At 44.3% G+C, this 14,035-nt stretch overlaps 1 protein-coding gene across 11 annotated transcripts in view; it reads left to right on the top strand.

Moving 5' to 3' along the window:
• NR1H3 (nuclear receptor subfamily 1 group H member 3) overlaps window positions 1-14,035 on the top strand; it is a 58,593-nt gene that overhangs the window by 29,941 nt on the left and 14,617 nt on the right. For 10 of the 11 annotated variants that reach the window (XM_045012920.1, XM_045012924.1, XM_045012918.1 and 7 more), the window contains 5 exons: window positions 1,876-2,117; window positions 3,304-3,570; window positions 7,548-7,756; window positions 8,106-8,285; window positions 8,720-8,819. In XM_045012920.1, coding sequence (XP_044868855.1) covers window positions 2,000-2,117; window positions 3,304-3,570; window positions 7,548-7,756; window positions 8,106-8,285; window positions 8,720-8,819 — 874 coding nt within the window. In that variant the 5' untranslated portion in view covers window positions 1,876-1,999. Of the gene's footprint in view, window positions 1-1,875; window positions 2,118-2,239; window positions 2,304-3,303; window positions 3,571-7,547; window positions 7,757-8,105; window positions 8,286-8,719; window positions 8,820-14,035 lie in introns of those variants that run through there. The other variant, XM_045012925.1, reaches the window with a different exon arrangement.

Here is a 14,035-nt window from a genome sequence, read left to right as displayed (position 1 = left end):
CGAAGCCGATTTAAAGGACAGGTTACACACCTTAGTTAATAGGTCCGCAACTTCACATTTGAGTTCTTTCAGAACTCTTGGGTGAATGCCATCTGGTGCCGGTGACTTGTTAATGTTGAGTTTATCAATTAATTCCAAAACCTCCTCTAGTGACACTTCAATCTGTGACAGTTCCTCAGATTTGTCATCTACAAAAGCCAGCTCAGGTTTGGGAATCTCCCTAACATCCTCAGCCGTGAAGACTGAAGCAAAGAATCCATTTAGTTTCTCCGCAATGACTTTATCGTCTTTAAGCGCTCCTTTTGTATTTTGATCATCAAGGGGCCCCACTGGTTGTTTAGCAGACTTCCTGCTTCTGATGTACTTAAAAACATTTTGTTATTACCTTTGGAGTTTTTGGCTAGCCGTTCTTCAAACTCCTCTTTGGCTTTTCTTATTACACTCTTGCACTTAAGTTGGCAGTGTTTGTGCTCCTTTCTATTTGCCTCACTAGGATTTGACTTCCACTTTTTAAAGGAAGTCTTTTTATCTCTCACTGCTTCTTTTACATGGTTGTTAAGCCACGGTGGCTCTTTTTTAGTTCTTTTACTGTTTTTCTTAATTTGGGGTATACATTGAAGTTGGGCCTCTATTATGGTATCTTTAAAAAGGGCCCACGCAACTTGCAGGGATATCACTTTAGTCACTGTACCTTTTAACTTTTGTCTAACTAACCCCCTCATTTTTGTATAGTTCCCCCTTTTGAAATTAAATGCCATAGTGTTGGGCAGTTGTGTTCTTCCCACCACAGGGATGTTGAATGCTATTGTATTATGGTCACTATTTCCAAGCGGTCCTGCTATAGTTACCTCTTGGACCAGCTCCTGCGCTCCACTCAGGATTAAATCTAGAGTTGCCTCTCCCCTTGTGGGTTCCCGTACCAGCTGCTCCATGAAGCAGTCATTTAAAGTATCGAGAAATTTTATCTCTGCATTTCGTCCTGAAGTGAAATGTTCCCAGTCAATATGGGGATAATTGAAATCCCCCACTATTATTGTGTTCTTAATTTTGATAGCCTCTCTAATTTCCCTTAGCATTTCATCATCACTATTACTGTCCTGGTCAGGTGGTCGATAATAGATTCCTAATGTTATATTTTCACTAGAGCATGAAATTTCTATCCATAGAGACTCTATGGAACATGTGGATTCGCTTAAGATTTTTACTTCATTTGAATCTACACTTTCTTTCACATATAGTGCCACTCCTCCCCCTGCACGACCTGTTCTGTCCTTCCGATATATTTTGTACCCCGGAATGATTGTGTCCCATTGGTTGCTCTCAGTCCACCAGGTTTCTGTGATGCCTATTATATCTATATCCTCCTTTATCACAAGGCACTCTAGTTCACCCATCTTATTATTTAGACTTCTGGCATTTGTGTACAAGCACTTTAAAAACTTGTCCCTGTTTATTAGCCTGCCTTTTTCTGATGTGCCAGATTCTTTTTTATGTGACTGTTTATCATCTGATCCGGCCCTTACATTATACTTTTCAGTCCTCTGCTCCTGACTATAACCTGGAGATTCTCTATCATCAGACTCTCCCCTAAGAGAAGTCTGTGTCCGATCCACACGCTCCTCTGCAGCAGTCGGCTTTCCCCCGGCTTGTCCTGCAGTGGTATATATTCTGGGGATAAACAGAGGATTCATTCTCCAGGGTCTGCTAAATCTTGTAACTTTCATCACATTCACATAGGGTTTTAAGGAAATAAACATAAATAACAAGGCTGGTCATCTCTTTGTGTGAATGATGGAGCAAAGCCTCAAAGTAAACATGGATAGGTAGCCTCTGCAATTAAATTCTCTCCTCTTATGCTTCCTTTTTTCTCCACAGGCACCTCCAGTCAGTTTTTAAACAGCAGAGAGAATCTAACAGCCTTGAAGACTTCTGCAGTATCACACACAGCAGTAACCATGCTACAGAGATGAAATGATAGTGAGTCTCGCCAGTGTATCCCATGGGTCCCACACAGCTTGCTGCACAGGATCATGGGAAAAGGGTGGCAAGTGTATTTGAAATGGAGGAGGAAGGGTTTTCACTCTTCCATGGCTCGGAGATCCCCCCCGAGCATGCAGGTAAGGCGGTCATTGTGACATCCACACAGTGTGAAAGTGGTGTGCTGACTGAATCACATACATAGTGGTTGCTTAGGGTTTGATCCATTACATGCAGGGCACTTGATGGGATAAAGGAGTAGAAGAAGAGTTGTCAGTTGGTGGGAGAGAGGATGGGGTTCTCCAGGATGTAAATGGTGACAACAGGTGTGCTGTAATGTACTGGCTTTGTGTGTGTATGTGCGTGTGATGTCCTCTAGTGGCTGAGCCCACAGGGAATAAAAAAGATGGACTTCTGTCAGTCATGGGAGATCTTTGGATTTAGGAGTGGATGGGAGGGTTCTTGCATGGGGCGTTATGTGCAGGTGGTAGAAGATAAGAACACTTCAGGAATCCAAGGTTAGTTGAGTTAGTGCCATGTGGCCCCCACTTTCACAGTATTTTCCCTCTTGGCTGGTTCTCCAAGGCTTCGCTTCATGGGTTTGTCTGCTTTAGTCTGAGTTTTCCGTAACACCCTCATTTCAGCCCCTCTTTTCCTGTGACTCTTGGGCTGCTGAGCCATATTTCAATATCATCTGCATGGGATTTGAGTGCCACTGAGGTAATGTGGTGCTGAAGTCTTGTTCTTCAAACACCTGTATATAGCGTTGCCCGTTGTTGCCTCATGGTGGCGGGGCAGAGGGTGCAGAGTGGAAGTAAGAGTACCAGAGACAAATTTTGAAAGAATAGATTTTTCTGTGCAGTTTGGGATTTGGCTTTAGATTTGGACTTCTCCTTTTTGCAGCTCTTTCATATGCCGCTGAAGGTCACTCCCACCTTGTCAGACTTATAGAGAGATGAAAGTGCAAAAGAGTATCTAGTTGGAACACATCTAACTCTTGGGGCTGGAAGCAGCAGGGGCTGCCTCTCCCCATTCCCATCCCCCAGAAGCCTGAAATTTGGGATAAAAATGGGAGCAGTGTTGTGCTCAGGTTTGGGCAGCAGTTGACATCTCTAGTAGCTCTGGGTAAGAGAAGGAGTTCTCATCCAGATGGAGAGTGAGAGAGAGCTGAGCCTGAAACTGACTCTGATCCCCAGGATGCATCTGTGCCACCATGGGTGGGAGTGGATTTGTGCTAGGGCACTGGCTTTTCTAGGGAACTGGATGTCCTGGCCTATTCACAGCCCCCAATTCTCTTATCTTTGTCCTCTTTGTCCATCTCTGTAGAAAATCCACCCCTGAAGCGGAAGAAGGGTCCAGCCCCCAAGATGCTGGGGAATGAAGTGTGCAGTGTATGTGGGGACAAGGCCTCAGGCTTCCACTACAACGTGCTGAGCTGCGAGGGCTGTAAGGGCTTCTTCCGCCGCAGTGTCATTAAGGGTGCCCAGTATGTCTGCAAGAACGGTGGCAAGTGTGAAATGGACATGTACATGCGCCGCAAGTGCCAGGAATGCCGGCTGCGCAAGTGCCAGGAGGCAGGCATGCGGGAACATTGTGAGTGCAGGGGAGGGAGGCATGTGGGAGCCTGTGCGGGTGCAAGGGAGGGGGGCATGCAGGAGCAGCGTGGGTGCAGAAGCACTTGTGGGGATGTAGTCATTGTGGGCTAAGCCGGAGCGGTGAGGCTGTTAGTGGAGATATTGATGCTGTGGGTACATACAGTGGCCATGCTGCCTAGTATCTACGTGGCTGGGAAAAGGAACTGTTTACTCTGAAACAATTTAAAAATAACCTTCAGAGGCACAGCTGCCCACACAACAATGAAGTTCTTGGCAAGCTGACTGCCTTGTGATTTTGAGTGTGTGAAGTGTCATTATGCTGTCTGCATAGTCAGCACTATTGCAAGCATTTGCTATGTTTGTAACACACGTTGCATCCACACACAGAACTTGTAACAAGTGCACAAATATTGCCACACCATTGCAACTGCACTTACACATGCCCAGTTTTGGCACTCAATTTTACTTCCTATACTGAGTTGCTCTTCTCTGTTGCATTGGTGGTGTAGACCAGGAGCTCAGTCCACCTGGTACAGTCCCTCAGTGCTCCTGCCCACCTTTCAGTGACAGCTCAGAGAACTAGCTCTGTCATATGTCAAGCCACCTTGTAGGACATGTAGGCCCAAGAGAAACTCAGTTGATACTCAGCTTGTCTGGTTTCCCCCTTCCCCACACCCCAAAGCCCAGAGCAGTGAAAAAGGATACACAGTGAGCCATAGCACACAGAGCCATGCCCTAAATCAATGTGTATACTGCACTGGGATTGGTGTAGTCATATGAATTCTGCCTCAACACCATCACCCATACTCCTGAGAGCAGGAGAAGGGACTTGATTAGAAAAAACACAGCAAAACTACCCTTGTCCCCACATCTCACTCACATTCTGCAAGTAAATCCCAGATGGCCTCCTAGTGGTTCAACACCTCCTTGTTGTGTTGGGGGAAATAACTGGGCTGCATCTCTTCCCATCATCTACACTGTTCTGCCAAGCCTGGGCCCATTCCATTCCTGTCTCTGGATCCTTTGGGGAAACATAGATACAAACTACTTGTAAAGCAAAATCAAAACAAGAAAAAGCAATAACAAAATCCAGCCTCCCCCCGTCCCCAAACGGAGAGCCACCCAAATAGGACAGTGCTTGTAGTAATGGATTCCAGAATATATTGGACAGTGGCTGATGGGAAAGCTGGTGAGCCCCTACCATTGCATCTGCATGGATTGTGCAAAGGTATAGCAAGGCATAGGCCCTGCCCTTCATGTTGAATGCATGGATCCTTTGGCAGAACAGAACTATATAGGCAGTGGAACAAACCAAAACTGGGAACAGGCACAAATGGATGTTTTCTACCATCGCCTACAACCTGTATCACATATGTTAAAATATACTTATTAGCAAACTTAGGGAGTTGATAGGTAAGATCCCATGGAAAGCAAGTCTAAGGGTCAAGAGAATTGGCAGTTTTTCAAAGAGACATTGTTAAGGGCACAAGAGCAAACTATCCCACTGTGTAGGAAAGATAGGAAGTATGGCAAGAGATCACCTTGGCTTAACCAGGAGATCTTCAGTGATCTGAAACTCAAAAACTAGGTCTAATTACAAAGGATGAATATAAACAAATAACACAAGTATATAGGGACAAAATGAGAGAGGCCAAGGCACAAAATGAGATTAAACTAGCTAGAGACATAAAGGGTATCAAGAAAACAGTCTACAAATACATTAGAAGCAACAGAAAGATCAAGAACAGGGTAGACCCATTACTCAATGGAGGGGGAGGGAGAAACGACAATAATAGAAAATGTGGAAATGACAGACATGCTAAATTATATTTTTATTTCAGTTTTCACCAAAAAGTTTAGTAGTGATTGGACATCTAACATAGTAAATTCCAGTTAAAATGAGGTAGGATCAGAGGCTAAAATAGGGAAAGAACAAGTTAAAAATTACTTAGACAAGTTAGATGTCTTCAGGTCACAGAGCATGATGAAATACATCCTAGAATACTCAAGGAGCTTACTCAGGAGTGGTCTGAGCCACTAGTGATAATCTTAAAAGAGTTATGTAAGACGGGAGACATTCCAGAGGACTGGAAATGGGCAAGTATATTGCCAATCTATAAAAACAGGAACAAGGACAACCTGGGAAATTATAGACCAGTCAGCATAACTTCAGTACCCGGAAAGATGATGGAGCAAATAATTAAGCAATCAGTTTGCAAACATCTAGAAGATAATGTGATAAATAACAATCAACATGGATTTGTCAAGAATAGATTGTGTCAAACCAACCTAATTGCTTTCTTTGACAGGGTAACAAGCCTTGTGGATGGGGGAAAGCAGTAGATGTGGTATTCCTTGACTTTAGTCAGGCTTTTGATACTGTCTCGCATGACCATCTCATAAACAAACTAGGGAAATACAACCTAGGTGGAGTTAGTATGAGGTGGGTGCAGAACTGGTTGGAAAACTGTTCCTAGAGAGTAGTTAACAATGGTTCACAGTCAAGCTCAAAGGACATAATGAATGGGGTCCCGCAGGGATCAGTTCTGGGTCCGGTTCTGTTCAATATCTTCATCAACGATTTAGATAATGGCAAGATAATACTTAGTCCTGCCTTGAGTACAGGGGACTGGACTAGATGACCTCTTGAAGTCCCTTCCAGTCCTATGATTTTATGTACATTTGGAAAGTATGACATTTTAGGGTGCAGTCCAGACCTGGGATGCCTCATAATGCTTTGGTGCTGTAGCTCCCAAACTGGGCTCCTCACAGATAGCATATAGGTCACATTCTGAGTGTCTGTGTGTAGCCATAGCCCTGGTCCAGGAGCTCTGACTCCAGTAGTATGTCAGCAAACACCAGCTGCACTCTGGCTTCCAGCAGCCTTCGTTACTACTTGCAGGATGACCCCAACACATTCTCAGTCATGAATTTTCCCCCAAAAGCGTGTGTTCTGTGCTGACCGGCCCTCTCCTGTATAGTCCAGATATATTAGGTCCATTGCCCCTGTAAGGGGATCAACATACAACAGTCTGCTACCTTAAATGGAGTTACCCAAACAATTCACTACACTGGATTAGTTTTAATTAAAGAATAAAACAAGTTCATTCAACTACAAAGAGAGAGATTTTAAGTGAGTACAAGTAATGAAGCATTAAAGTAAAAAATGGTTACAAGAAAAATAAGTTTAGAAAGTGTTTTATCTTTAACAAATGAGACTTGGTTCAAGGTGAAATCCCTTACCACATGTTTTCAGTATGTTGCTGATCAAACTCTCAGGCCAAGAGCTGGTCCCAAAGTCCATAGGCTGTTTCCTTTGTCTTCTTAGGTAGGAAAGAGAGATGGACTGGGAGAAATAACTTGGGTGTTTTTGCCTCTCACTTTTATAGTTCAGTTTCACTTTGAAATGCATTTTCTTGAGGGTTGCCCATAGTTAATATTCATTCAAATAGTAAAGAAGGCAACATGGTGTCTGGGGGTGAAAGAGGTTGCATGCTGTTTCTTCTCACCTCTGTTTGCTGAAATGCAGATTTTCCTTGTCTCCTGTCTTCCCCCTCTTGCTGTCTGAGGATCCTGTTTACACCTTATATGTAAACTGAGGTAAACACATATTTCTTCGTTTAAGACCTTCTTGACCAGTTCTGCCTAATATGGGCTATGTGGGTTTGAACATATGCCACCAACATCATTTGGGGAAAATCATAACTTTACATATAATTTTGCTACCTACATTTCACCATAAGGATATTGACCAGCAAGTTATTAGTTTTCAAGTGATACCTTACAAGGTATATTTTGTACAAAGTTGCATGTAGGGTGTGAATTCTGGGTGCATTCAGGGTTGCATTCTGGCACAGAAAGACAGCCGTCATCTTTGCCCTGGTTGTGTCCACTGTGTTTCCCTGTATCTGAAAGTTGAGTCCACTGTGTGCCGCTTGCTCTCTCACTGCAGCATCTTCTGTCTCCCACTTTTAGGTGTTTTGTCCGAAGAGCAGATCCGGCTGAAGAAGCTCAAGAAACAGGAGGATGATCAGGCTCGGACAGTGGTTGTGCGCCCAAGCCCCCCATCTCCGCCCAACACCCCCTATAAACTGACACCTGAACAGTTGGGCATGATAGAAAAGCTTGTGGCAGCTCAGCAGCAGTGTAACCAGCGCTCATTCACAGACAGGCTCAAAGTGACGGTACAGGCTCAAAGGGCAGACTCCAAAATACAGAGGGAAAGGGGAGGCTGGGGTCATGTGCGAAGTGAAAGGGTGCAGCACAGGAGGGCTGCGCTCTTAAGTGTAGGGGGCACGACCTGGGGGTCATACACTACATTTACGGAGGAGTGGCATGAGACAGGGAACATGTGCTAAGCGTGGGGAAGTGCAGGGGATGGGGGGGTTAAGCGCTAAATGTAGGGGTGTCACAGGGGTGGGGGCCATGCACTAATTGTATGTGCGGGTGTCAAGGTAGAGGGTTGGGGGATTGTTTTTCTTTATTCCTTTCTTTCACTGTTCCTTCTCGCCCTTTGTGTCTCTTCTCACCCAGCCATGGCCTCAGGCTCCAGACCCTCATAACCGTGAGGCACGGCAGCAGCGTTTTGCTCATTTCACTGAGCTTGCAATCATCTCTGTGCAAGAGATTGTGGACTTTGCCAAACAGCTGCCTGGCTTCCTGGAGCTCACCAGGGAAGATCAGATTGCTCTGCTGAAGACATCCACCATAGAGGTGAGAATCCAGCCACATCACTATTGACACCAGTAGAGAAGTATGTTTCTCTGGTGGGTGGATTGGATTTTTTTCTCATTTGGCTTATACTGGGCCAGGTTTGAGCAGTCGCCCTGGGGAGGAGAGATGGAAGGAACCTCAGGTATGGAACCATTATTCCAGTGCCATCCTCTCCAAGCATGGGGTACAGTAGAGAATAGGGCAAGAGCACTGGCTGGGGAGAGCTCCCAGCTGCTCCAGGTGCAGCCTATCTCTGCAGAAGGCACTGCTGAGGATGGGGCAGGATTTACTCTGTAATTTAGAGGGCTACAGGATGGTGGTGAGTAGGTAACTTTTCTACATTGATGCTTCAGGACAAGCTGTAGCTTATGTAACATTTTTGCTGGATTCACAGTCAGGCTGTGAGTGTGTCCCCCTGGCTCTGTGTGTTTTAGGTGATGCTGTTGGAGACATCCCGGCGCTACAATCCAGAGACTGAAAGCATCACCTTTCTGAAGGACCTGAGCTATAATCGGGATGACTTTGCCAAAGCAGGTGAGCTGAAGCCCAGCTGGTGCAGCAGATAGGTTTTTCCTTTCTCCCCTCTATCTCATGCTGTCCCAGCCTTTGTAATGCAGGCTTCTGGACCCAGGTACAGGGCTTAGGTGAGGTATAGATGGTTGGGAACAGGAACTTGGCAATGTGGTGCTGGGACCTCAGTTCCCACTTAACATGCAGTCGCAGTTCAGTTCAGGTACTAGCCCCAAAGATTGTAGAAGAAACTGGGATGCCAGACTTTAATGATCTCCTCGCCCCTTCCAGCCCCATATTGGGGAAATGTAAGAGACAGAATCTTGTCTTTACTGTCCTGTGGGAATAACGAGAGGGGCTTTTTTCCTCAACTTTTTCTAGGTTATATAGCTGCTTTCAGCTGCCTTACCTGGTTTGAGAAGCGGGGTTTAGGGAAGGCATTGTCATTAATGGTCACTGCATAGAGGGCATCTAGATTCAGTGAGCGGAGTTGGAGATTCAGAAACCTAATGTGTGGTGCTGTGACTGCTTGGAAATCCATATTACTTACCTGCCAGTGAACTGTTCACGGCATCCTCTCTGGGGCTTGATTTTCCAGGTGCAGAGGACAGGACTAGGGAACATAGGGTAATGGTCTGCCTTATTATCTGAAACTGGTGCTAAGTTGTTGGAGTATGAGGCTGCTGTGCTGCATAATGCTTGTCTCTCTCATGGAGACCTCTCTGGGAGATACAGCTAGCATGGCTGTGGTAGGGCTGGTTTGTTTGAACATTCTGTGTTGTATTGGCTCAGGTTGGGAGCTGTAGGAGAGGTGACACTAGGATGGCTATACAGTGGTGGTGGTGAAGTGAACTTTATGCCGTAGCTCATTGGTCAGTTTGAGACATTAGGAGACCCGTGTGAGGTGCAAAGTACTACAGAACTGTCATTGTTACTCTGTGGCTTCAAATACTCTAAAGGCTGGGTATTTCAGAAATGCTGATCATCATTAACTCCAGTTGAAGCCAATAGAAGCTGAGAGTGCTAATCATTTCTGAAAAGTCAGGCTTTCAGCTGTCCATCCCCTGATTTCGTAACTCAGGAGTATCTGCCCTTAACTTGTGCCCTGTTGCTGAGGCCTGTATGTGGAAGTTCCCCCCCTCACTATGCCTAAGAATTTCCCTTTATGCTCTTGAGATTCTCCCGAAGACTGTTGATTCTGGGGATTTTGATTTGACTCATCCATGAGGGCTCCTGTTAGTTTGCCAGTGGCAAACTATAATGTTTGCAAGACTTACTGAGAGTCTATATAAACAGGTCATCATCAGCATCCTGTCAGAGATGGATTTTATGATGTTTTCTTTAAGCCTATCCAGGTACATGATGACCGGACTAAAAAAGTTAGCAGGTCCTGCTCCTGAAGGCCTTACTGTCTAAGGGTTCTGAATAAGATGGTCCTTAAACTTACTCCGTAAGAGCAATATTGTGGACTTCTGTTCTTGCCCTTCTTTTGTAGCTTTCTCATTGCCCTTCATCCTCTTCCTCCCGTGGCGATTGCTGCCCCCCGTTCAGTCCTGTTTCCCAAGTGGCTCGTTTCAAACCCTTGGCTATAACTAGGAGTAATGGAATGAAATTAGGAAAACTTTCCTGACAATTCAGACTACTTTCCGTATCAGAAGATGTATTGCTCAATGGAATCATCTCCCTTGGGCTATAATGGGAGTCCTGTTGCTGGAATATCGATAGTGGCAAATCTCTCCCCCACCAACACACCACTTTATTTGCGTGTGGCCAGAAGATTATGCCCAATCCTGTAGGACTCAGTTCTAGAGACAGTGGTCTATGGGGCTTAACTACTGCAATCCTTTATATTTATCAACAAAGACACACGCTCTGAAAAATCTCTAGCCAATTCAGAATGTAGCAGTGATTCTGCTCAGTATTACAGGTTGCCAGGAACAGATCACCCCGGAATGCGCACTCTGCACTGGCACCCCAATAAAACTAGTTCTGATTTTCAAAGCCCTAGGTGCACAGTTGATTGATTTAAATCAATTTTGATTATGATTTATATCAGCAAGCAGGAAACCTTGATTTTAATAGATTTTTAATAATAGATTTTGATCACGTTTTGCATTTGTACTTTTTAGTTATCCCAAAGAAATTGATTTGCAACTAAATATAGCCTTTACGCTAAATTTGGTGCTTCTCCTTGCTAACCCAAGGGATACACTGTAAGCCAGGGGTTCTCAACCTTTTTCTTTCTGAGCCTCCGCCCCCACCCCCCACGTGCTCTAAAAACTCCTTGGCCCACCTGTGCCACAACAAATGGTTTTCTGCATATAAAAGCCAGGGTTGCCATTAAGGGGTAGCAAGCAGGGCAATTGCCCAGGGCTCCATACCCCAGTTGCTCAGGCTTATGCTTCAGCTCCAGGTGGTGGGGCTCAGGGCACCAGGCTTCAGCCCCACGCAGTGGGGCTTTGGTTTTCTGCCCTGGGCCCCAGTGAGTCTAACTCTGGTTCTGTTTGGCGGGCCCCAGACCACTGGTTGAGAACTACTGCTATATACATTTATATTAATGTATATAAATGTATATTATATAAAGTTACATTTATTCATATTAATTTTTACATTTTTTATTATTTTAAAAAATGGTGCAAGATGCATTTCTTATTTACTAGGTGATTATTAATTTTTTACTTGTGATTTGTGTCGAGCTCTATTTGGATGGAAATTCAAATTCAATTACAAATATACAAAAAATAATTAAATTTAGTTTATTAAATGTAATGACCTTAATTATGCTGGAAATAAGGAAAAGTATCAAAGTTTATCAAAACACATTTTACTTTAAAAAAAATAATTAAACAAAGAAAGAATTATCTGTAGTAAGTGAATTGAAATAATTATTACTGGTCACCAAGTCCGTAAGAACTAGTAGATTTCATCCTCTCACACCTAGTTTCTATTCATAGATTGGAAGAGGAAAACAAACTTTCCTACTTTCCTACTTTTTCAACTGCCCATTGATTTCTTAAATTTTGAATTTTAACTAGTCATTGAACAGAATAAATTGAAGTGAAGAAAATATTCTCTCTATATTTGCAGAAGAAGTTACTGCTGTCAAAAGCTGGTTTAGCATTCAACAAACTCTGGTTCTGAGTTCTTACCACCAAGTCAGTAGTTTGACTTTTTTTAAAACTTGGTAGCAAATATGAACTGCTTTATATTTAATTTAAAGGATTTTAGTAGATAATACATTTTATGCCTTCTCATAGGTTGTCAATTTCACATTTAATTTTAAATTACAGGTTTATTTTTTTAAAATGAACCTGTATTTAATTTAAATTAGAAAGAATCTGATTTTGATAGATTAAAAAAACAACTTTTCCCCCCAATCTTGTCTAAATGGGATTAGCCCTAGTTACCTGAGAGATTCTCTCTATCCCCACCCCGACCACAACCTCCGCACACCAGATATGTTCAACTAGAACAAAAAGCCTTGTCAAATAGCATGAAACTTGTGCTTGTGGAAGACTAACCTTCATCTGAGCTGGACTGAAACAATGGAACTCACTGCCAAATGCAGTTAGAATGACCACTATTTTTGCATTTGATGCTAAATGCAAAAAACAAACAAACAAAAAAAACTTCACTCCAGCCTGCCTGCAGTGGTACCCCTATTTATACCAACATGATCACGTTTGTATAGAACAGGGGTCAGCAACCTTTCAGAAGTGGTATGCCAAGTCTTAATTTATTCACTCTAATTTAAGGTTTTGTGTGCTGGTAATACATTTTAACGTTTTTAAAAGGTCTCTCTCTATAAGTCTATAAACTATTATATGTAAAGTAAACAAGTTTTTTTAAATGTTTAAGAAGCTTCCTTTAAAATTAAATTAAAATGCGGATCTTATCAGTTTAGTGCAGTGGTTCTTAACCTGGGGTGCACGCACCCCCTGGGGCAGGGCTGGTGCAAGGATATTTTGCACCCTAGGCAAAACTTCCACTTTGCACCCCCACTCCTGCCCCTTGCACATCGGTTCATTGAGGGGCAAATCCCAACGAGCCTTTATAGACCCCAGGGGCCAGCCATGCCCAGGGGCTGCTCCCCAGACCAAGTTTCCCCCCCCACCCCCTGAACTCCCCTGGAGGGTGCATAGCCCCCCCATGAGCCCACCCCACCCCACCCAGGTGGCCCCTGCCCCGAGTTCACTCATTGGCTTTGCCAGGCTTGGGCCGCTGCAGCAGCTTGGCAGGGAGGAGCGCCTTCCGGAGGCACCGGAGAGCCAGAGCGTCCCACTTGCGGCAGCAGCGAGCCCAACCCATGGAGGAGCTGGCACGGTGCAGGGGGGCAGCAGCCCTACAAAGGCAGTGGCGCCGCTAGCGGGGAGCAGCTGCGCCCCCCCATTCCTCCTGCCCAGGCTGCAGCCCAGCGCCCCCCTGGGGGCTCCTGCAGGCTGCAGTGGATGTATGCAGGCGCCAGCCCCCATGTGCCCCCCCAGCTGCCCCCTCGCCTAGAGTTACCATATTTCAACAGGTTTCAGAGTAGCAGCCGTGTTAGTCTGTATCCGCAAAAAGAACAGGAGTACTTGTGGCACCTTAAAGACTAACAAATTTATTTTAGCATGAGCTTTCGTGAGCTGCAGCTCACTTCTTTGGATGCATAGAATGGAACACACAGACAGGGGATATTTATACATACAGAGAACACGAAAAGGTGGAAGTATGCATACCAACAGGCAGAGTCTAATCAATTGAGATGAGCTATCGTCAGCAGGAGGAAAAAAAAACTTTTTGAAGTGATAATTAAGATGGCCCATAGAAGGTGTGAGGAGAACTTAACATAGGGAAATAGATTCAATTGGTGTAATGACCCAACCATTCCCAGTCTTTGTTTAGGCCACAGTTAATAGTATCTAGTTTGCATATTAATTCAAGTTCAGCAGTTTCTCTTTGGAGTCTGTTCAACAAAAAAACTTCAAAAACAGACTCCAAAGAGAAACTGCTGAACTTGAATTAATATGCAAACTAGATACTATTAACTGTGGCCTAAACAAAGACTGGGAATGGTTGGGTCATTACACCAATTGAATCTATTTCCCTATGTTAAGTTCTCCTCACACCTTCTATGGGCCATCTTAATTATCACTTCAAAAAGTTTTTTTTCCTCCTGCTGACGATAGCTCATCTCAATTTATTAGACTCTGCCTGTTGGTATGCATACTTCCACCTTTTCGTGTTCTCTGTATGTATAAATA

The sequence above is a fragment of the Mauremys mutica genome, chromosome 4, assembly GCF_020497125.1.
Source record: "Mauremys mutica isolate MM-2020 ecotype Southern chromosome 4, ASM2049712v1, whole genome shotgun sequence".
Lineage (NCBI taxonomy): Eukaryota > Metazoa > Chordata > Testudines > Geoemydidae > Mauremys > Mauremys mutica.
This window is presented reverse-complemented; position numbering and strand designations above follow the sequence as displayed.